Raw genomic sequence first — 21,914 nt, forward strand, 5'->3', positions numbered from 1 at the left:
AATCTTTATTTGGCTTCTTATTGTTTGAATTGAATGAGCTGTATTTTGTATTGGCCAAATGGGCTGCACCATTTTGTTTTCTGCCTACTAATTGATGTTGGTAGTTATCAATTAGGCCTATGCTCACAAAGAAAATCTCCTGTTTATATCCTTGAAAAATAAATGGTTGCTTCTTTTTGCTAATTTCAAGTGACTTCACATTTCATTTTGTTTATTTGTAGTTCATGTAATTTCCACCTCAACCTTTAACGGCCAGTTAAAGCTCATTCACGAGAAGGTTGACAGATTCAGTCTGTACTTGACTCTGCCTACTATCACTATGTGAAGCTCTGTTAGGACTGTTGACTGTATGGCCTACACAGGAGGGTAGAACAGAACTATTTATTGTTATTATAACGGGTTGATTATGAAAAACAAATGACATTACATAGGATCTAAATACCATACTGCATAAGCTCTGAAAAACCCTTATCAGAAAGAATGTAGTAATGCTAGTAGGTAAGTAGGATAAACCAACAATTAATTACAATAGACACACTAAGTCCCTATAGGTATATTAAATAGATTTTTCGTCCGAGGTAATATTTCATAAGCCAAACAGCTGGTTTTCAGTGCTAGATCAAGTTTGTAACATGCATTGGCTGTAGGGGGAAAAGCGTCAGCACATTATTATTTTTTTCCTTCCTGCAACATAAGTGGCACAGTTGTAATTTGCGCCCCGACACTGTAAAGCCAGCAGGTGGTAGCCTACTGTCGACAGTGTGTCAGGCTGTTGAATGCAAGCAGCGGGTCTGGAGAGCTGAATCCAGCTAGTGGAGAGGAGAGGGGAACCGAGAGCAGCAGCAGGCAGCTCGGCTCTGACCACCCAGCCAAGGTTAGACCAGAGGAAGCAGCAGCCGGGGAGAGGAGAGGAGAGGAGAAAAAAAAAAGGCAGCTGCATCTTCTCTTGTCAATACACGATGGACACGGACGGGACTGCAGCCACTTCTGTCACCGAGGTCAGCTCTGCCTCCTCTGCCTCCTGACTCTCTGTGGTCTCCGCCGCGGTGGACGGACTCAAGTGACCGAGACAAGACGACTTCTCAGCTATTGACACTTTGCACAGGAGCGGGCTGCAGCACGGTCGGTGTAGTCAGATACTGTAGCGCTTTGCAGTGAAATTCCCCCCTGGAGAATAAACCGGGAATAAAGCATCTGGTATCCCCGGACTCGGAGCAGCAACAGCACTCTAGGCGCAAAATTAGCCAGACTAAATATTGACCGATACAACAAAATCTCCTCAAGGTTTTACATCGACATGGGGTGAGTGTGGCTGGGTCATGTAATTAGGCTCATCGCTGTAAAATGCGATTTGGCAAGGTATGTGTGTGAGAGCAAAGTTTTTTCTTCTTCTTTTATCACAATGGAAGGCAGTCCTGTCCTTGGCTGCAGCTGTGAACTACAGGGGGAACAATGTAACCTACCTTCATTTTGGCCGTTTGTTCTCCTTACAGTCTGTCTTTTGTACTGAAAGCACATCAGTGAGTTAATGCATGCGGTGCTTTATCTCTCTCCCCTCTCTTTCATAGAAAAGAAGCCTCAGGCACCTTGTAAGATGTTTCCTCACCACAGAGAAAGGTAAGCAACCTGGACTTTGAACATTCACTGGCTTGTCTGTGTTTCTGAGTGGGGTTTTTTCCCCGAACACTTTAATTTCTTGTTCTTGTGACCTTGGAATGTCAACCACCCACATACACCTGACATGAATCTGTTCTTTGATTTCAGGACTAGGGAAAGTAAGCTTTAACTTATAGAAAAAGTTATATTACAGTAATTCTATATCACAGACTTATAATAGAGTTCTGTTATTAATGGGACAGATAGCATAGAGCATGAGTTTCCTAATGTTATAGCCAGCTGTTGTTGAGGAGCATATCTGGAACAATGTTCTGGTTTCTTTTCATGTGTACAGAAACGCCCTTGCATTGTAATAACACAGTGATGGCTATACAGCAGAACCTTTTTAGATTTTATTTATCTATCAAATTAAGGCAGTCATTTTCTGTTTTTCCACATTGTAGCTACCGTAACACCCCAGAGACTCCTGATTATTTGATCCATACTTCTTGGTAATGACTCTGCTTAGGATGTTTCTATTGCAGTTGTAATTTAAAAAGAGGAGGGAGCGTTCGCACAGAAGCGCATGGCAGGCAGCAGTGCAAGAAGCTCATATCTTTCATACCATTTTAGAGAACTCTATGGTATCTGATTTGTTTAGTATGTGTCCAATAGCCAGTAGTATAAGTGTCTTGTGGGTTTTGTCATAGAGTTAAGTACTAAGTACTTAGTAAGTGGCAAGTAAAGCACAAAGTAGGCTACTGTAGTCGGACAGCAGTGAACTGTCACAGAAAAGTGTGTTGGCTGCTTATTAGAAATTGATTATTGTCTCCCATCTTTTAGATGCATTATTTCATTATTGTACTGTTGCGAGCAGACACACTATTTGTTTTAATACTAGCAAGGCCAGTTGATTTTAGGGGTCTGAGAGAAAGCTAACAAGGTGTCAATTTGAAAGTAATAAATATAATTGTAACATCTATGTCCTTGCGTAATTTGAAAATCTGACACTGATTTGTAGCTACAGAAAGTCGGTCTAGGAAAAGTCATGGAGAGACATTTGAAAGCTGAACAATTTCAAAAACAGCAGTCAGTTGATGGTGGCTTGGTCTTTCTAGTGTTTAACAGTGTATATAAAACCATGCAATAAATCAGGATAAAGGGTGAAAGGAGAGATCCACTATAGTAGATTGTGGTATACTAGATGGTAGAAGTGTGGCAGGAATTAGTAGGGTTGTTCATCCTGCGGTGCAGCCTGGGCTTCCATCCAATCATTATTATCAGGCTTTGTTATGCTTAGAAACCCCCATTAAGCCCTGTAGGCCACATCCATCTGCTGAGGATGAAGGTTGAGTCACTGAAGATCCTTGAGAACAGAGACCACAGTCCAGTTAACCCTGACTTCTCTCACACACACAAAAATGAGAATTCACACAAGAAACATACACACAATGTACACTCGCATGTGCGCACACACCATACTACAGCTCTATAGCATGTGTAACTGAACAATAAATGCTGAAGTCTTGAGTGTGTAACGGTCAAGTTTGAAACTGCACTGCCTATCCCCACCACAGAGGACTGTAGGTTGGATTCCTGGTCAGTCAGGAGTATGGGTGAACCTGAACAGGTTCCTTGGGTCTGTCAGTGTGCAGCTAGCTCTGCCTCTCAGGCACTTGGGGAATGTGTTGGGAGCTAAAAGAAGCAGACCTAATGTGCCTCCGGCGTCCTCCTGGCTCCGGTGCTGCAAGGTGATCCCACCGGATGGGAAAGCACAACGCCGCTGCCAGATATTCAGTAGAAGAGCACCCACATCAGACCTCAGGCAAGGTCAAAACACGTCCACTGACCCTGCCAGTAATGGAATAACTTTATAAGTGAGTGATGGGCATATTTCCCCTTTTTCACTGCCCTTTTGGACAGCACAAAGAAGTGATTGTTCAGATAGAGGCTGAGATAGCGAGTGAATAGGGTGATGCTTCAGTGTGAATCCTATTTGTTGCTGAATGTCACTGTCACTGTCCTCGTTGGCCCTAGTATGGGGCTCCATAATAGAGACGGCTAGACCTCAGTGATAAAAAGAAAGCCAGTCGGGGATCATCATAAGGGAAACAACCACCAATATCAAAAATCAAGCATATTTTCAAGAAAACATTATGCTTTTTTCCCTTAAAAGACCTTTTCTTCACATAACTTACGTTAGTTTGATACTACTTCCGATGATGTATACAATGAATTTACTTAATAAGATTTATGTCAGCCTAAAAAGGTGGGCAAAATTTATTCTGCAATTAAAACGATGGGAAACTGAGTTGAAGTGGGTTCACCCTCCACTACATCCCTGGTTAAGCTTAAATTCTATGTCAGTTCACCATCTCCTTCACTGGCATCAGAAAGTTTAATTACATGGTCCTGAAAATATCATCTAAATGTCAAATTCCTACATAAGTAGAAAGCCGTTATTCAGAATGACTATATAACCAAAGCATTATGTTAACTTCTTATATGACTGTTAAAGTATATTACCAGAGAGCCACAGCACAAATGTGACTCCCAACTTCAAACAGACTGGACCAAAGTCAATAGAGGCTGGCTGTCACAGCGCAGTGCCCTCATCCCAACGTCCTGCCCCAGCCAGGCCCTAGATCACTGTATCTGTGGTGGCTGGGCCGTGGAAGCTGGCTAAGCATGAGATCCACTGACAACAGGGAGGATTACTGTGAGATGAGAAGGAGAATTATAGCGCAGGCTTTATCAGACTTGAGTGGGCCAGCCATCGAAATGCCACTGTTCACTACAGCATCTTTATAGCCTGTCCTTGAAACACTGTTTGTGTATGTGTGTGTGTGTGTGTGTGTGTGAGTATGCATGTGATAGAGAGTGAGAGAGAAAGTTCGTGGGTGTGAGACTATATAATTTTGTTTCTTTATATCATGATCTAGCACAGAGAGAGACGGAGCGAGAGAGACCATTAATGGATTTGTGTGTCACTAAAGAGGTCAGATATAAATATACAATGACTGGCCAAAAGAATACAGTGCTCTTGGGAACAGTCGCAGCAACGTACAACACCGCATAGAAAAAGTGGTGGCCTGGTTTTTACGATTTCCATGCTACACTTGCCACTTTGAAAATGTGATCTTAAGGCCATGCTACATTTTATGCAACCAAGACAACAGTAATGAACAGCAGTATCTTGTTGATAATTGTTGTTATAATCAAAGTTAATATTGTCCCCTTTGTTGACTCCTGTTGTTGGTGAAAGCAATATTGCCCACCTTCAATGCCCAAAATTTTCAGGTTCAGGCATTTTTGCGGAACAGTAGCAAAAGACAGGAAAGATGAAAGAAGAGAGGAACAACCTGCAACACAGGCCAAGCACCAGTGCTCAAACCAACAGCTTTGGGATTACATGGTCCACACCTCAGTCCTCTATGGCTGCAGGTCCCTATCTGACATATTTAGTATGATGATGATATGATGGGGTGGACAGTGATACCACATGGTGTGGCGCTAATGTACTCACAAATAGATCATCAAATCTTGCAGTTAGCATTTTTTTTTTAATTACCACTGAGGTTGTTCTGCCATTACAGTGGCCTTGATCTTTGACCACTGGATATTCATGTTGTCATATGACTTTCACTGGGTTGAATATGAATTTGTACCAAGGACAAAACACACAATAAAAGTGTGTATAGACCAGTGACTTTCTGAATAAAACTTTGTTGCATGTTTGCTTTTGAGAGTATCTTGAAGTATTTTGTAATTTTATGATCTGTAGTCTGCTGTCCAGTTCCAGACTGTATCTAAAATAGGGAATACACAGTAGTGCATACACAGTAATTGGACTGACTCTCTCACCAGCTGGAGAGAGAGAGAGAGAGAGAGAGAGAGAGAGAGAGAGAGAGAGAGAGCTTTTGCAGTCTTGCTGTTCATACCACATGACAGTGGCCAAACCATTTCTAGAACACTAGTGACATTGTTGCTTTGATATATTTACCTCGTATCTAGGATACATTGCTGCAAACACTGGCAGGAGCAGAGCAGAGGGTGGAGGGTGAAAGGGACTTGGGAGAGGGTTCAGAGCGTTTTAGTCAACAGTGTGACAACATCGTATGCCAGCCAAGTCACAGCTCTGTATGACTGGCGAATTAGGCAGGAAAAAGAGTGGGAGAGAGCCAAAGGTGATTCCAACATCTGTCCCTGGATTGCAGTCAGACAAGACAGAGGAAGAGGTGCCCCATCGTCAAGAGAATATAGGTTTTTCCATAGAAAGTAACACAATTTAAGGGAAAAAGTTAAGTTTGGCTTAAATGAGCGTATTCTCCTTCTGCAGTATTGCGTCGTCATCTGTATGTTTTGCTCCACCAGGGAGCAGCCAATCTTCAGCGCCCGGGCCCATGTCTTCCAGATCGACCCCGCCACCAAGAGGAACTGGATCCCCGCCAGCAAGCATGCCGTCACCGTCTCCTTCTTCTATGACGCCAACCGCAATGTCTACCGCATCATCAGCGTGGGCGGGACCAAGGTGAGGTGGAGGATAATGACAGTGAAGGTGATGATGACAATAATGATGAAGGGAAGGCCGACAAATGGTCAAACTTTTTAAATTCAACTACGTAGCACAGGTCTGAGTTCTTTTCTTTAAACATTTGAGATATCAATTGAAAGTGTGTCAAAGGCTGAAAGTGTTATAAAAATACAAAATATAGGAGTTCTGGCAGGTTGACCGTTGAGAACAGAGAATGCAAACCATATATCTTTGATTTGCTTGGGGAAGACTTGACTAGATGTTGATAAATCAAGACTGATATGTCCTAGTTTATAGGAATTAATATAAATTTTGTTTTATGGTGAATATTCTTTTTCATATTTTTTTAGGGTTTTTTTGGGGTTTTTGATAAAACTATTCGACATTTGCTTTACTTTTTTAGGTGTTGAGTTTTATTTCCATCTTCCTTGTGTCCAGCAAAACTGGGCGCAAGGAACAGCTACACATAGCTATTATTCCTCTTACACCAACTGTGGTTTTACCAGAAAATCTGTAGGATTAAGAAATATGCAATGAACAAAACCACAGTGGGTGTCAAGAAATCAAGAGCATCTTTCTCGCAGGCCTTTGGATTTAGATTACCAGGAGGCAACAGCAAGCACTGGGAGGATCTATCTGATCTCTTCTTAGCACCTCTGGTCTGACCCACATTCCTGTCTCCCAGAAGGCAGTGCGGGGTGGCAGTTGGTCGGTCAGCAGCCCAATCCCACCAGGACTGGTGTCTGGCTTCAGAATAATCTTCACTGCTGCTGCCACCGTCCAACATGTTATGTCAAACATGTTACCGCAGAAGTGCAGACTGCAGACTGCAGAAGCCCTGTAATCATTTGTTGGAGGGAAAATGAGGAAAAAGCCTCCTAAGCTGCCATTGCCCTGCAATTCTGGGATTTTAAATCAGTTCCATTATTGTAATGCTGGAGATGACGTAAAAAGGTTTATAAATAGGTCTGCTCTAATGTGGTTTTTTTTTTTTTACTCGTGTAGCAAGGGGGGAGAGAGGTGGCTTCAGCCACGTCCCTGTGGCTGAGAGGTGGAACTGGATTCTTCAGTCAGGGGTTGTACCGTTTTTGTGTGTCTTTGCTGCTGGCCACTCTCATTTTTAGAAACATGGTTTAATGTCCCTTATGCTCTTCATCTGTTCTTGTGAAAGATAAGAGCATATCATGTGACAGAGCTTTTGTTTTTGATCATGATCAAAAAAATTAAATTAAGGGAACAAATTCATGTCTTCAGTCTCAAGTGCTTGATAGCATCTGTTTGCTTTCTTATAGGATTCCCAATGGACAGTTAATGCTTAACAGATGTCGCAATAATAAGCACAGATGTTCTCTCGCTGTTCTTCCCTTTTTTGATCAAACATATGAGGCAAGACGTTATCCCACTATTGACAAGGTTGAAGCATTTACTTAATGCAGGTGTGGTGTTCAAATAATGACCAAAATTACACATAGGAGAATAAATTATTGAAATGGCCAACAGTTGTTGCTTTCATATGATGCAACAAGTACTATCTACACACCACATTAAAAATTTCAGACTTGATATTTTACTCCCCATAGTCTAAGTATTTTGTTTTCAACAGGCAATACTTGTTGGGGACCCTGTCTATATCCTTGTGTCTGCTATTGAAATATACAGTAATATCTCCAAATATCTTTTTCTTTTAGACCCCACATGAAGGTATGATTTGTTATCTCTGCATCTGCAGGCAATTATCAACTGCACTATTACACCCAGCATGACGTTCACCAAGACATCCCAGAAGTTTGGCCAGTGGGCTGACAGCAGGGCCAACACTGTCTATGGTCTGGGTTTTGCTACAGAGCAACAGTTGCATCAGGTAAATTAAACCACAAGCCTTTTCACTCTCACCAAAGTCAAGTCTTAAACTGTTAAATTTGGAACTTGAAATCAGACTCAAGTTGAAGCCGTGTGCTGTGAATGTGAGTTCAGAGCACTGATAAATACCAAAAACGTTCATATCAACCTCATTTTACATGTCCAAACAAAGGTTCATTTGTGCTCTGTTGCTTTTGTTTTATTACACTAGATGTCATTACTTGTCCTCTTTTGAAAGTTCTCAGAGAAGTTCAAGGAGGTGAAAGATGCAGCTCGTCTGGCACGAGAAAAGTCGCAGGATAAGGAATTGGCCAACACGGCCCTTACCATCGCTGCTCCTCAGGTGAGCTCAACCGTGTCAAGACAGTTCACCAAAATCCACATGGTTTACAGCAGAGGGGGTGGGACACTGCAGAAAAACTAAATGTGTCATCAAGAAAGTAGAGCAAGTGGTCTCTTTAAATTAGTTATCAAGCAGGAAGGGTAAATGTGAAAAAGTCAGGACGATCCACAGAAACATCTGAGTTAGTGAACAAAGGCCAGGTCAGATGACTGTACCTGTATTACTCAGTTTACTTTGCAGCAGTTCAGCTATTTGACAGGCCGCACTATAAGCCGCTGTGATTGAATCAAAGGAGGGATGGAGAGAGGGAAGAAAGGCAAAAGAAGGATGAGCTGGGTCAATTGTCTCCAAGGGAAGAGAAAGTGAGGAAAACTAGGACGATGGTAAAATTATCCCAAGCCACCCAGCAGTGCACAGTGTGCCAGCATCCGCATTTTCTACCCACTGCTACCAAGAGGCCGCTAACTGACATGATGATGAAAATGTAGTCAGCTCAGGGCTTGGACCACTTCTTGATCAATAGAGAATAATTATCTATCAGTTACGTCTGCCTGGTCCTGAGAAACATGCCCATTTCTTTTTAATTCTACGGCTGAATAGATTCCAAGTGGTGTCTCTCATTCCACGTCTACCATGTTTAGCGATTTAATGAACACATTGGAAAACCCAAACTCCTAGAAAATTGTGAAATGCGTCAATTCTGCTTGATTCTTGCTAAGTAGCGCTGCACTGAACTAAAACATAATTGATCACAGAGCTAAATATTCTTGTGGTTGTAGTATTTTGAAAAGTACATTATGTATGGGGTGCTTTATGTTAAGTTGACATATTTCTTTGTCTGTTTTGCTACCTGATGGATTTCCTCCCTAGTTCTCACAGGTGGGTCTTTCATAGTTGTTTCCCTAATTTTATCTTCAGACCTATGAATAGCCAAGCGGTATCATTTGTCCAGATGCTAAAAACTGTACCGTAATATTGTGTAAACTGCCTTCTCTCTGTCACTGAAGTACATAAAGGTATTTATTTATACCTGCTGTGATAGGCCGATAGCACATGATGGGATGTCCATAGGCTAAGCTCTTACTTTATCACTCCAAGACAGACACCTTTCCTATCTTAAGGAGCTCAGTACAACTCACTCCCCCATTGTGAATCCATCAAGACCCAAAACATTAATGACTTAGTTTATTTAGTTCAGTCAGTAGTCCTGCTGTAGCTTTATTGTTTTAATTTAATATAGCTGGGTTTGAACACTCAGCAGTAGAAAGAATTTGTATTACTCTTTATGTTTCTCCATTTGACATAAATGGGAGTATTGTGCCTAAAATAAAATAATTATTTTGAAAGAAGCAACTTCCCCCATTTCTAATGTATATATTTAGTAAGAGCATGTACTCTTTATAATCTTGTCTGTGTTTATTGTTAGTCTGTTTTCTATTGTGTTTCTCAGGACCTCTCGGATGAACTCCAGTCCCCACCGGTGATGTGTGTGAATGGGCCTGAGGACAAGCTGTTCCGAAGCCAAAGCGCAGACATCACCCTGTCTTCTGAGAAGGAGCGCATTAAAAAGATGCTGTCTGAAGGGTAACCCATTTACGCACACACACGCACACACACCAGCCCAGAAAATGGAAATTAAAGGGAAGGAGTTGGACCACAACTCAATGAGTCAAATCTCACCCTCTCCAACTAATTCAATGCCATGAAAGGTTCCCTTTATGAAATGCTTGTACTTGTTTTGTGTTGTGTGTTTTATTTAACATTGTTTGGAATGACCTGCTCTGTTCTCAAGTTTAGTGATTATGTTTCTACTTGTTCTTTGAAAATCTTTCATCGTAAACTTTTACTGTCTCTTACTCATCTGCTCTGGTGCACAAAAAGTACATATAGTACTTGAGAAATGATTTGAAATGAGAAGTAGGAGTAATAAATTATCTCCCAAATAACTATCAATTGCTCAACAACATGGACTTATTGTTGCAGTGTAACTGTCAGTCAACAGTCATTTCATTTAGGCCCTAGTCAGACTTCCACACGTCTCCACTGGCAGGGCTGGGAGTGAAGCCTACATGTAATGGGATTACAGTAAACTGTCAAAGTTACTGGAAAAAAAAAACCCAGTAATCAGCTGCACATTTTTGAAAAGGCAGGTGATTACTGGTCAGATTATTCAGAGACATGTTTGAAAGGAAAGGGCATTTTGAGAGATTTGTGACATATTTTATTTGAGTTACCATGGTCAATGTATGTTAATCATCATAGTTATTGATGATGACAGTATTCAAAATACTGTCTGTAAATTAGAAAAGAATGTCTACTTAACTTCATAATATTTAGATTTTGGCTACAAAGTAATAAAGTAATTTATAAAAGAAGCTGAAATTGATGAGATTGCATTACAAATTTGGAGTGACCCAGTAGATTATGTTACTGATTACAATTTTGAGCAGGTGATCAGTTTAACTTAACCATGTCATTTAATTTGTTAAGCTTTCTTGGACACTCGCCAGACAGGAAGAGGCCATTGCTAATGTGTTGACTCATACATAACATGAAATAAGGCTTGTAAACAGCCCTTCATTCAGTCCTCTGAGCCACCCACGATGCTTTTATACCCCACAGTCCCATTATTACGACAGAAAGCTGCTCCTGAAGTGGTTACCATGGTAAATTGTTGCCATGGGATAACCTCAAGCTTTCTAGATGTAGAAGGACAGAGTGATATCAGGGCATGGGATCAAGGATTAAGAGAGAATTTTATGGACCTTCTGTGCAAACTGCACAAAATCTGAGGAAAACATTCAGTTATAGCAGGTGTCGCTTATGTATTTTGTATGTAATGTGTAATGTGCCATACGGCTACACCCATCATAAACCTGGAAAGGGTCTATTTTACTTTTGAATGCATATTTTTTAAATAAAAATAGCAAAAAGTATGACCAATGAAAACCAAACAGAATTCACCTTTAAGCTGCTAAGAGTAAAGCGTAAAAGAATAAAGCTTTACAATCAAAACATTTTAAACTTGAACCAAGGTCAGCAATGACTGGTGCTAATGTAATGGAAAAATTGGAAAAAAAAAACCTACAAAGCAGGAGGCTCTCTAATGCTGAATTTACTGGCCTTATTTATTATATTTCCACGTTTTAATGACAGTGATGATTTGATCAATTTGCAGCAGTCATCTTGCATGCTTTCAACAAATCCCCTATCTTCCACTTCTTTGTGCCCTTCAGGCTCACAAATAGGTCTAGAGCTTGACTACCCAATTTAGTGAAGAATGCAGTGTACTCTCATTTCCTTGATAGCAGTCTTTGAATGTCAGAATTAGTCTCTTGATGAAGATAACTCTTTTTTCCCCCCCAAGACTTTGGAGATATAGACAAATCCTAATTAAACCATCCAAGATCACAAGATTAGCATGTCAATTCTTTAGTCTTGTTTGCTTTCTGGAGTGAGTGTATCTTTGCTTTGTTCTTCGGCTTGTGAAATGAGTCTTGCTCTGGGCAGTAGGTGCGTTGCTGTAGCCTGGAGTCCTTGTTAAAACATACTTAGCTTTTTGTAGTGGTTTGGCTGCTTGTGTTGACCAGGCCAACTGTGTTTTCATCATGTTCCAAACCATTGGCAGAGGCTATGTTGGCTGTTGCTGCACTGCCAGCCATAGCAGTCGGTAGTGATGACAAACAGTTGCTTCATACATCAATCTTGTACTCAAGACAGTTTTTCCAGCCAACTCAGATGGCCCCTCAGTTTTAAATATAGAGCAGGCATGGGCAACCATGTGCTATGGAGGGCCAAGAGTCATTCCAACCAAACACTACAGCAGCTATTTCACTGATTAGAATTGCTTCAACCAGAGAGGGAGGAACTAATTAGTAGTGATCAGCTGGTGTAGTGTTTGGTTGGAGACCCTCCATGGCACATGGTTGCCCACCCCTGATATAAAGAGTCAAGTTTCATTCCACAGAATGTGCAAAGGTCTTCATCCAAACAAAGAATGAATGGAGTGCATCCCATGTGCTTATGATGTGTAGATTTGACTCGTGCTCTCTCTGACCCAGCTTTTCTGCTGGGTCAGAGTGCAAAAAAAGTGCAAAAAAATCCTTAAAAAAGCACAACACTTGATAAAAGCAAAACACATGATGCTGCACTCCATGAATCATTATTTTCTCTCTTTGCCTCTCTCTGAGTTTAGGCATCAAATGCTTGAATGCTTGTCTTTCAGGTCTATCTGTGAGATGAACCTGGAAGCTGAGCTCTTCACTCTGCAGGATAGCAACACCAAGTTGGTGGCAGCACTACATGAGGCTAATGCCAATGTGGAGCAGTGGAAGAAACAGCTGGCAGCATATCAGGAAGAGACGGACAGGCTACGAGACCAGGTGAGACCCTCTGCCGTGTTCAGATTGAGACTCATGTGAAGGAGCTCTTTGAAGATATTCAGTTCAACAACGCTTACCCTGAATCTCTATTATCTAATTCAATACTGACATATTAAGACACTAGCATGTGAGAGACTAGGCATGAAAGAGGAAAGGGGGGGAGTGGTCTCCTTTGAAGACGCTTTTTCAGTTATTGTTAGGAGAGTTCATATAATGCTGCAGTCCTAGATAACCAGGGGACTCATGTATAAAAGTCTGTGTAGATTTCACTCTGAAACATGGCGTACAAAACTTGAAAAGGGCACATTCTCACATGAAGTTTATTTTTATGCATCCCGACATGTGCGGGAAAACTGGCGTACGCAACTTTTCTATGCGTACGCAACGTTTATACATGAGGCCCCTGAACCTGTAAATACAGGTTGCTTAGGTAACTGTAAATTTCAATTGTACAAAACAAAAGCCACTGTGCTCATTTGTTCTGATTTATTTTGAATGGATTAGATGTTATATGAAACATTTAGTAGGGCCATTGACCCTAAATATATACTATAGATACCTTTTTACATCATTTCTACCAAAGACAACTGTTGAAAGATTATAGAAATTCAAAGATGAGACACGGATGGGTAATGAAAAGTTAAATTCATGCATCATGGCGTGAAAACGCTGAGATGACTAACTAATAACTGAGAAGTGTTAAGGCCATGAGTGTCTCTCATGGCCTTATGAAGGTCTTTTGCCCTAACGTGTAACCGAATCCTTGTTCATTCCTTAATAACCTACAGGGCAGAAGTTGATGGTTACCTAATTATCAATGCTAGAGCTGTGAAACTCTGTAACGGCAGCAGTCAGGTTATTGCAAGAGTAAAGCCTTGCTCAAACAAGAGAAAGGTGAGGCTGATGAGTCAGTTCATCTCTCTCTTTCCTCTTTCACTTTCTCTTACTTTCAATAATGACCGAGTTGGAAGTCTCAGGCGTGTGCCCTTTCTCTGCCGACAGAGGTCATGCAGGTTTTGATTGGGTCATCGTTTTCAGACAATTCATTTCCTTCTTTTTAAAGTGTTTGTTCAGAAAAAAGAAAGGACAAGTTAGTTTGGCTGGTAGCGCACTAAATCATTCTTTGACAAGACTTTTGCTCCAGGCTTTTTTTCCTCCAAAGCTTTAATCAAGGTGTTCTCTGTGCTGGTTGAACCGGTTTACACCCACTGGTGTGTGTGAAATATGCACGTGGCAATGTGACTTTTACTGCAAGGGAGTTTGGTCTAAATACACTGAACCTCAAGAGGTTTTTACATTTGAATTACCACTGAGGTTGACCATTGGACGCAGATCCTTCTGTCCTCCCTATCCCCAGTCATCAATACAAGGTCTTTTCAGGTTTGCTGGTATAATTCCTTAGGGAACAACTTTGCCTTGGGCTGACAATTGCAAACCTCTGCGATTCGATGGTTTAATACCTTGATCCCTTTCCATTATAGCCTAGCTTTACAGTATTGATCCCTACCTTTTAATTCTCTACCATTTTGTGATTTCAACAAGGAACTGTTTTCACTGTTTTGATCCTCATTAACAAATGGCCCTTAAATTCATACAAGCTCTCATTCCCTCTATCTGAAGATGGGGACCAGGTGGCTGAAAATGGTTCACGTCTCTGGGGTGGTGTGAGAGGGAGAGGGGTTTGTAGGACAGCGATATCCTACTTTCAATGCCCCAGTTAGGAAAAAATGAAAAATCACCAGAGGGAGCTGGCAGCCTCTCATTTCTTTTTTTTCTTTCTACCACCCCTCCTAGTCTCAGCCATACACGGTTAAAAATAATCCAGCCTCTCTCTTTCAAGACTCCCTCAGAGGCGGGGACCTTTTTAGAGGTGTCCTTCTAGTTTGTTTCTGTTTTATAGGGCCCAGCTGACACTGCAGTGAGGATTCAATTCCCATTTACCTGATAATGGTGGTGTGTCTATCCCTGCCTACTTTGGGAGGAGTCTCAGCTGTAGATTCTGTTTTAGCATATATTTATTTATTAAAGAAATATTAAAAATGTCATGTGCAGATGAGATAAAAAGCAAGAAAGGCTCATGAGAATTCTTGCCATAAACATAATGTGTGTGTCGCAGTGGAAGTAATTACAAGTCAAGGTTGCTTCATCAGACAGACTCTATTAGAATGTGCCTGTATTAGAAATTGAAGCTTGTAGAGTCATTAGCTGTTGAAGTGCGAGTGGTCTTGAATCTAGGAAGGTGCAGGTCATTGCATTTTTTCATGTTGAGATCACTGATATCACTAACTTTGGGTCTTAAAAAGGTTTTGATGAATCATAGAAATATGTTTAATATTTTGGACATCATGTTTTTGAGCTCCAACATTACATTTGATAAACACAAGCTTTGCTCTCTGTATATAGAAAGGTTTTTCTTTATAAAGTTGTTTTTGTGCCTGCTACTTTAGAGCATGATTCATAGCCTCAGCATATTTTTTCTACACTGTAGTTAACAAGTAGGCTACATTACTTTCAGCCTGATAGAACAAAAGAGAGAGGTTTCCATTAGCCTCCACCCCATCCATAACGGTGTTTCTCCCTATTTTCTAGGCCTTAATTTATAAGAATATAGAATGCTGTGGTATTGACGATCTATTGACCTGTTTCACTCAGGTGGCAGCAATGCTGTTACCTGTTTGAGGAGTAGAAAAACAGGGGTGAATGGGATACAAGGGGATGTGGGAGATTCAAAGAGATAGAAGGCAGTAGAGGAGTTTAGATAGGAAGGATGAGAGGGGATGGAGGAGGTAGGGTGGTTTCAGACGGGTTAGCGGAGGTTGTGTGTGATAGTGGCTGGAAGAGTTGGATGGGATGGTGTGGAATAGAATAGATGGATGGGTTGCTAGTGGTTTATCCGAGATTTGATGGGATGGAAAGGGGAAAAAAGAGAGTAGATGGCGGGGTTAGAAGAGGTTGAAAGGGGTTGAAAGGGTAGAGGGTGGTGGATGAGATGGAGAGAGTGGTTTGTGGATTTTAGATGGCACAGAAGGTTAGTTCCAGTACTTTTTTGTTTGTTTTCTGTTTTTTGTTTAGTGCAACTACTGTTTCAATGGTGATTTTTATTTTTAAGATTTTAAGTTGTTAATTTAGAGTGTTTTGTCTGCACTAATTACTGTATGTGTGGGTAGGGGAGGGTCGAGGCGGGTTTGTGATGTATTATGTTTACACGTGGACCCCAGGAAGAATAGCTGTTACCTTGAGTAATAGCTAATGAGGATCCGAATAAATGAATTAACAGCAGGGCTCCTGAAGTACTGGAGCAAAATGAGTACAGTCCATTTCCCATGGTGTAGATGTATTACCTCCAAATATGATGTACCGAGCCTCATCTCACCAGACTTTTCAGACAGTTTCATCCAGGGAGAGGGTACAGAAATTTTGGGGATTTGTTTTTACATTATATTCCTTAAGCAATAGTACATGCAAGAGTGCTATTGACTTTGGCACTGCTTTGCTGTGGTCACATGCACAAGGCAGAAGGCTGTACTTCTCCGGCACAGCTTGACAGCCTTGATTGTATTAATGGTGTCAAATGGTAGCTGTGCCTCATCCCTCAAAAAGTTGTCTGAAAAAGGACAGCTTGGGTGTTTTGTTCGGAAGTGATACATTTGAAAGTGTGTTGCTGTGCAATTGAAAATGCTGCTGAGTTAATTGTCATGAAGTATTGACACTAGTAGAGCTATGTAATAACAGAGGTAGTAATTGTGGTGGTAGTAGTACAGGAGTAGTAGCAGTGATGGTAGCAAAGTAATTTTACTGTGTGATCAATAGCTTTAGAAATCACTAGATTTCCTGTGTGTTTGTGTTGTCAGGTGGCTGAATTGGAGGCCCATGGCGGCCAAGGCCCCAGTGATCTGCTTAAGGATGAGCTGACCCAGTCACTGGAGGAGTTGGAGGCCCTGCTTAAGGCCAAAGACGAGGTCAGTACTTTAATTTTCTTAAAAATGCAATGTTCGACAAAAGAAATTGAAATTTAAGATGTTGATAATGATGTCACTTTCTACAGCTTCAGTGATGTAGAATAAAGTTATCATACTAATAATTTCTAGCTTAATTTAATTGTTTTCCCTAACTGCTACTCTTAGCCTCTTCCACGGTCCTCTAACAACTATCACACTTAAGTCTTTATCAATATGCGATGTTGCACGTTCTTGTGTCTGCACATGATGCGATTGATGTAACCTAAAACATCAAGGTTGCATAGGATGGTGATTTGGCCAACAAGAACCAATGGGAAGCCCCAAGATTCATTGTGAGAATAATGCATCCACATCTAAAAATTATGCAAAAAAATGTTTTTCTCAAAACATTCAAGATTAATTCCCATCTGTGAGAGATCAATAACAATTACTTTTTTAAGATTTTGGCGATAATAATATAATTTATTCAGATTGTCATTCCATTAACAGTGGGATAATCCTTTGTTTTACATGAAGACCACAGCAAATGTGATGATCCACAAATGCAGCTGATGTTCGTTTACTCCGGAACAAAGTCCTTTTCCGCAGTAACTTTCTGACCAATGAAGGAACAAGATTAAGAGTTTAACAGCCCCGCGACATTGAATTTTTGTTTGTGCTGGGAATCAAACTCGGGTCTCCCGATTGAGAGTCTGCAGTCTAACTCCCTGCGGCACACTTTCACCCACGTGACCCATGAAGTGGTGAACAGAGTGAGACGGTGTGATCCATAAAAATAATTGCTCTCACCTAGCTTTATGGTTCAATTGAAACTATGCTGTGTGAAACATAACCAAACCAAACTGTAAATGCAACAAGTAACAACCTATCCCCCGATTCGGACCAAAGTAAACAGACTGTGGTTTTGAAAACACCCTTAGTGTAGGGAAACAATTGATCTAGCCAGCCTCATAACATCAGGTAACCACTTAAAGCAACTATCAAGCTAACAGCCAAAGTTTGAGCTCGATCTCCATAACTGGTCAGTCGTCCAAACCGCAACAGCCCGTATCCTAACAGGTACATTCAGTTTTCAACATGACCAGCCCACCTTCTATGTGCTGCACACCAATATACCCAGCATCATTAGAAAGAACAAAGCATTTAGGGGCTAAGTTAGTGAAATAAATGCACACACACAAAGATGGGTGTCAGATTGTGCACCCACTAATGTAAATGTAGGTATTAACCATGGATACTATAGTACTCACCTAGTGGTGTGTGACTTAGGAGCAGGATAACTTTATACATGACAGTATATTCAAACAAGTCTCTCTGACCTGTCCTCTAAAGGCAGTAACAGTATGAAACCCTTATTTTTCTTCGTATTGCCATAATTTTCTCCCTTTAAAGCCACAAGCTAATTCAGCCAAACAGCTAACATTAGCTTTCTAACAGTAACCTTCTGGCACAACCCAACACAATTTTGCCTAATGACAGGCAAGCCCAGTCCTGTCCCATCTCAAATGATTCTCCTTCATAAATGAGCAGATGGTTGATATATCATCCATGTAATATCCAAAATACATTCCTTAGATTTGTATGCTCCAGTCCTCTTAAGTTAGCTGCTCTCTTTGCTAAAGTCTATAGTTAAGGCTATAAAAGTAACATGAAACATTCATACTTGGGCATTTATGGTAGACTTAGAGATATGTTATATATATATATATATATATAACATATATCCTATATATATATATATATGTTACCATCGAACATGACAAATAAATGTAGAGTCTGTAAATCACACTTGGAACAACAGCTGACTCAAAATACCCAATTGATGGGGAGAGGGCACAATCTTTTTGTTTGCGTTCTTGAAAAGCTTGTCCTTCTCCCTCAGAAAACTTGGGGATAATCACCTACTATTGCTGTGATTCCATGTTTTTCAAAGATTGTAGAAAAGCTGGTGTATGACTGAACTCTGAAGCATCTGAATGCCCATTATAGTCTGTAAAATTATGGATTATTAAAGAACTACTCTGCAGATGTGGCTGCCCTTCAGCTACTTGATGACATCCAGTCTGCTCTAAATAACAATGAGTCAACCTGGAGCAACTTAGAATGAGTGCAGCAGTAGGATAAGCTTGAATTTCTAGGTCAACAAAATAACAAGCAACCAACAGTGAGGAGAGCGAGGGTCAGAACCACTCTGACAATATTCCAGTGACTCTAAAGTAATTATCTAAGAGTGATGTGCTACAGAAAGAAATAAGAGCTGAGGAGAGGCGATCAATTAAGACAGAGTCCGGTTGTGGTGTGTTAACTGGGGCTAATCTGAAAGTGGCGTTATTAATATTCTGTGCTTGCCCTCAGCCTGGCTTGAACTGCAAGCGCTCTACTCACTAGCATTACTTAACGATAGTTAAACATGCACTATCTGATCCAATCCACCACTTGAAAAGTGTACAATTCTCCTGGCCATGCTGGGACATAACTTACTGTAAGAGTTACTTTACACCAAGGGGCTATATTGCATGTTATCACCCACATTACTAATGGACACCTCTTATTTTGAATAAGCTTTGGTCTAGAATTGAAAGACAATTCAATGTTTCAAAAAATGTAACCAAATGACATTCAACACTGAACAGTTCAGATAATTGAGGTTTTACTGTAATTAACATTGGTACAACAACCATGCTATCATCAAAGATATAATGTTTTATTCAGCTATAGTATATCAAGAAAATCGAGATGAGAAGCGAATAGAGATGCTAAACTTATAATGAGCCAACTGACAGCATTATTTTCATTCCTTTCCAGGAAATCCACATTTTGCAGAACAAGAAAGCAGAGTACCATGAGATGGAACAAGTGAGGGACGAGGCCATTCATAGATTACAGGTAGAAATGAGAAGTTATTAAGACACCTTGGCATGCTTTCACAGATTTTGTAGACATTTGTTGAGTAAAAGTAAAACAAAATCTGTCAACAGCAGTTATATTGACTTTATCAATAGTTTGGAGTGACAAGTACTGCTCTGAAACTAATTCTGTTTGTAATTTTTCCTTGCTCATCCTTCCCCTCTGCAGGAAATGGAGATGCGCAACTCAGAGTTGGAGAGGCGCATCCAGAACACAGAGCAGAACCTGAGTAATTCTCTCGAAGAACGGGATCGCATGGACACCGAGATCCAGAGGGCCATCGAAATCCTGGACATCAAGATCTTTGACCTTAATGACCTCCGACAGAGCCTGGTTAAGCTCATCGACAAATAAGATGGGAAAAATGGAGAAATATAATCCATGACAGAGAGATGGAGAAGAAGACAGGGTTCAATTCACCATGGCCAATACAGAGAGAAATGAGGGGGAATAAACAAATCAAGATGGAGCTGGTCCTGGTCCTCTTCAAGCACAAGAACCACCTCGGCTGTGGGAAGATTGCAGCTACTCCAAGTCTCTGTTGCAGCAGTAGCTGTGCTGTACTTCTCAACATGTTAAACATAGGTTGCAGTGTTGGCCTAAGCAGCAGCATATAAATTATATTGTTTGTACAATTTAATGTAACGCTCATATTTCACGTTGCTTTCAAGAGTAACATTCAACGCAATAAACCGACTGTAAGGTAAGTGCTTAAAAGTGCTAGACATTTAATATTGAGAACTGGTGCTTGTAGTTTTTCATACTTTTCAGAGGCACTGATTTTTGTAAAAAAAAAATTGGGGATGCAGTGTCAACATGAATAAGACGCCTTATTTGTTCCAAGTGGCAGGTGATAAAAAAAATATTTAAAATGAATCCATGCAAATGGGGCAAATCACAAGTAGTGCAAAGTGGATGGAAATTAAAAAACAGTAGAAGAGAAAAATATTTCACATGTTCTGATTTGCCTATTTAATATCCTGCATACAATGATTATTACTGAATAACTCAAGAGCAGATTTGTGTGGAGTTAAATTGATCTGTAAAAGTCATGCTGTTATGTATGGTCTTGTACTTAGACTATGCATAATTTAACAACTAATATCAAATGTACATTCTGAATATTATTAAGCCTGGTAAACTTGTATACAGTAAAGAACAAAGTGGTTCTAGTAGGTGCTGTTATACAGGGATAAGGAAGGACATGTATGCAAGATCTAGAGTGTCTAAGTACAATGGCATGCTGATGATAGTGTATGATAATTGGGTAAGGCATGGACATACAACTTAAATACATACAGTAGATCTGAAAATCATTAGCATTTAAGTACAACACACCAAAGATCAAATGTTAAGAGCACAGTCATTGGTAAGATCTTTCAAAAGCTTGTCTAATATCACATTCTTGTTTATGTTCATAGGGAATGTAATATTCTAAAATAAGCTAACTCTTAATTAGTACCTGTGGGTAAGTAAGATACATTAAGCTATAAAATTTAGGACAAATAAGTGTTTTCCACATTATATAAATCAATACATGCTACAGTTATTAGGAATCATAAAGAATAATAGTTAAGTCATTGATTAGTCTGCTACAAATTACTGATAAGTTTAACTGACAACATTTGGACTGGCCCAGTCTGAAAACTCCTCCAATGCATCGTGTCTTTCTCTTAACGAACCACTGACCTGATAATGACTTATGAGAGCAACACATTTTAATACACATGCTTGCTTTGATTGGTGTGATGCATTCAAGGAAGTTTAAGAGACATTTTATGCCCTCTGTCATTCTTCAGCACTTTACTTGATATTTAGCTGGGGGCAGCACCATGCCATAGGCCTTGTGAGTGTGGTTGTATTGTATGAATAATGAATTTATTATTTAAAAAATAGAATGTCTACTTCAAAAATTTAAAGTTTATCACACAGATTGTAACTTTGCAGTGCTATGTTTGTATTATTTTCGACAAGCCTTATTCAGAAATTGTTCTAAAATATGGATGGATGTGGATAGTCATGCCAGCTCCAGGTCTCAAACACTGGGCTGTTGTCATATGGTTTGAAAATAAAAGCAAAGAACACACCGACTCAATCATTTCAATTAAACTTTTTCTTGGGTAATGAATAATGTTGTTTTTTTCTGTTGGCCATCTGGTATATGAACTTGAATTTCACCATGAGATTAGCCCAAATGGCCTCAAGATGTCGCTGCAATTGATTTGTATTTACTTGTGTTCAGACACAGTCCATGCAAAACCTTGGAAGAAATCTTGGCCACATGCAGCAAGAAGTGGCTAGTCAAGAATGGGATGTGATGCAATGGCTTACTC

At 40.3% G+C, this 21,914-nt stretch overlaps 1 protein-coding gene across 1 annotated transcript; it reads left to right on the forward strand.

Moving 5' to 3' along the window:
- Window positions 1-1,594: 1,594 nt before the first annotated feature.
- On the forward strand, window positions 1,595-19,935 carry LOC139909297 (homer protein homolog 3). The gene is made up of 10 exons (XM_071896325.1): window positions 1,595-1,617; window positions 5,971-6,127; window positions 7,860-7,991; window positions 8,229-8,333; window positions 9,204-9,212; window positions 9,784-9,917; window positions 12,559-12,715; window positions 16,567-16,674; window positions 19,480-19,560; window positions 19,750-19,935. Exons 1-10 carry the CDS (start codon window positions 1,595-1,597, stop codon window positions 19,933-19,935), a joined length of 1,092 nt encoding a protein of 363 aa, XP_071752426.1.
- The last annotated feature ends 1,979 nt before the right edge of the window (window positions 19,936-21,914 follow it).

The sequence above is a fragment of the Centroberyx gerrardi genome, chromosome 13, assembly GCF_048128805.1.
Source record: "Centroberyx gerrardi isolate f3 chromosome 13, fCenGer3.hap1.cur.20231027, whole genome shotgun sequence".
NCBI lineage: Eukaryota > Metazoa > Chordata > Actinopteri > Beryciformes > Berycidae > Centroberyx > Centroberyx gerrardi.

Bases quoted from the DNA above. Each gene is read 5' to 3' on its own strand.
- LOC139909297 (XM_071896325.1), top strand. From the start codon at position 1,595: ATGTTTCCTCACCACAGAGAAAG. The intron at 1,618-5,970 runs GTAAGCAACCTG...TTGCTCCACCAG, and splicing joins TTTCCTCACCACAGAGAAAG to GGAGCAGCCAATCTTCAGCG. The intron at 12,716-16,566 runs GTGAGACCCTCT...TTGTGTTGTCAG, and splicing joins CGGACAGGCTACGAGACCAG to GTGGCTGAATTGGAGGCCCA.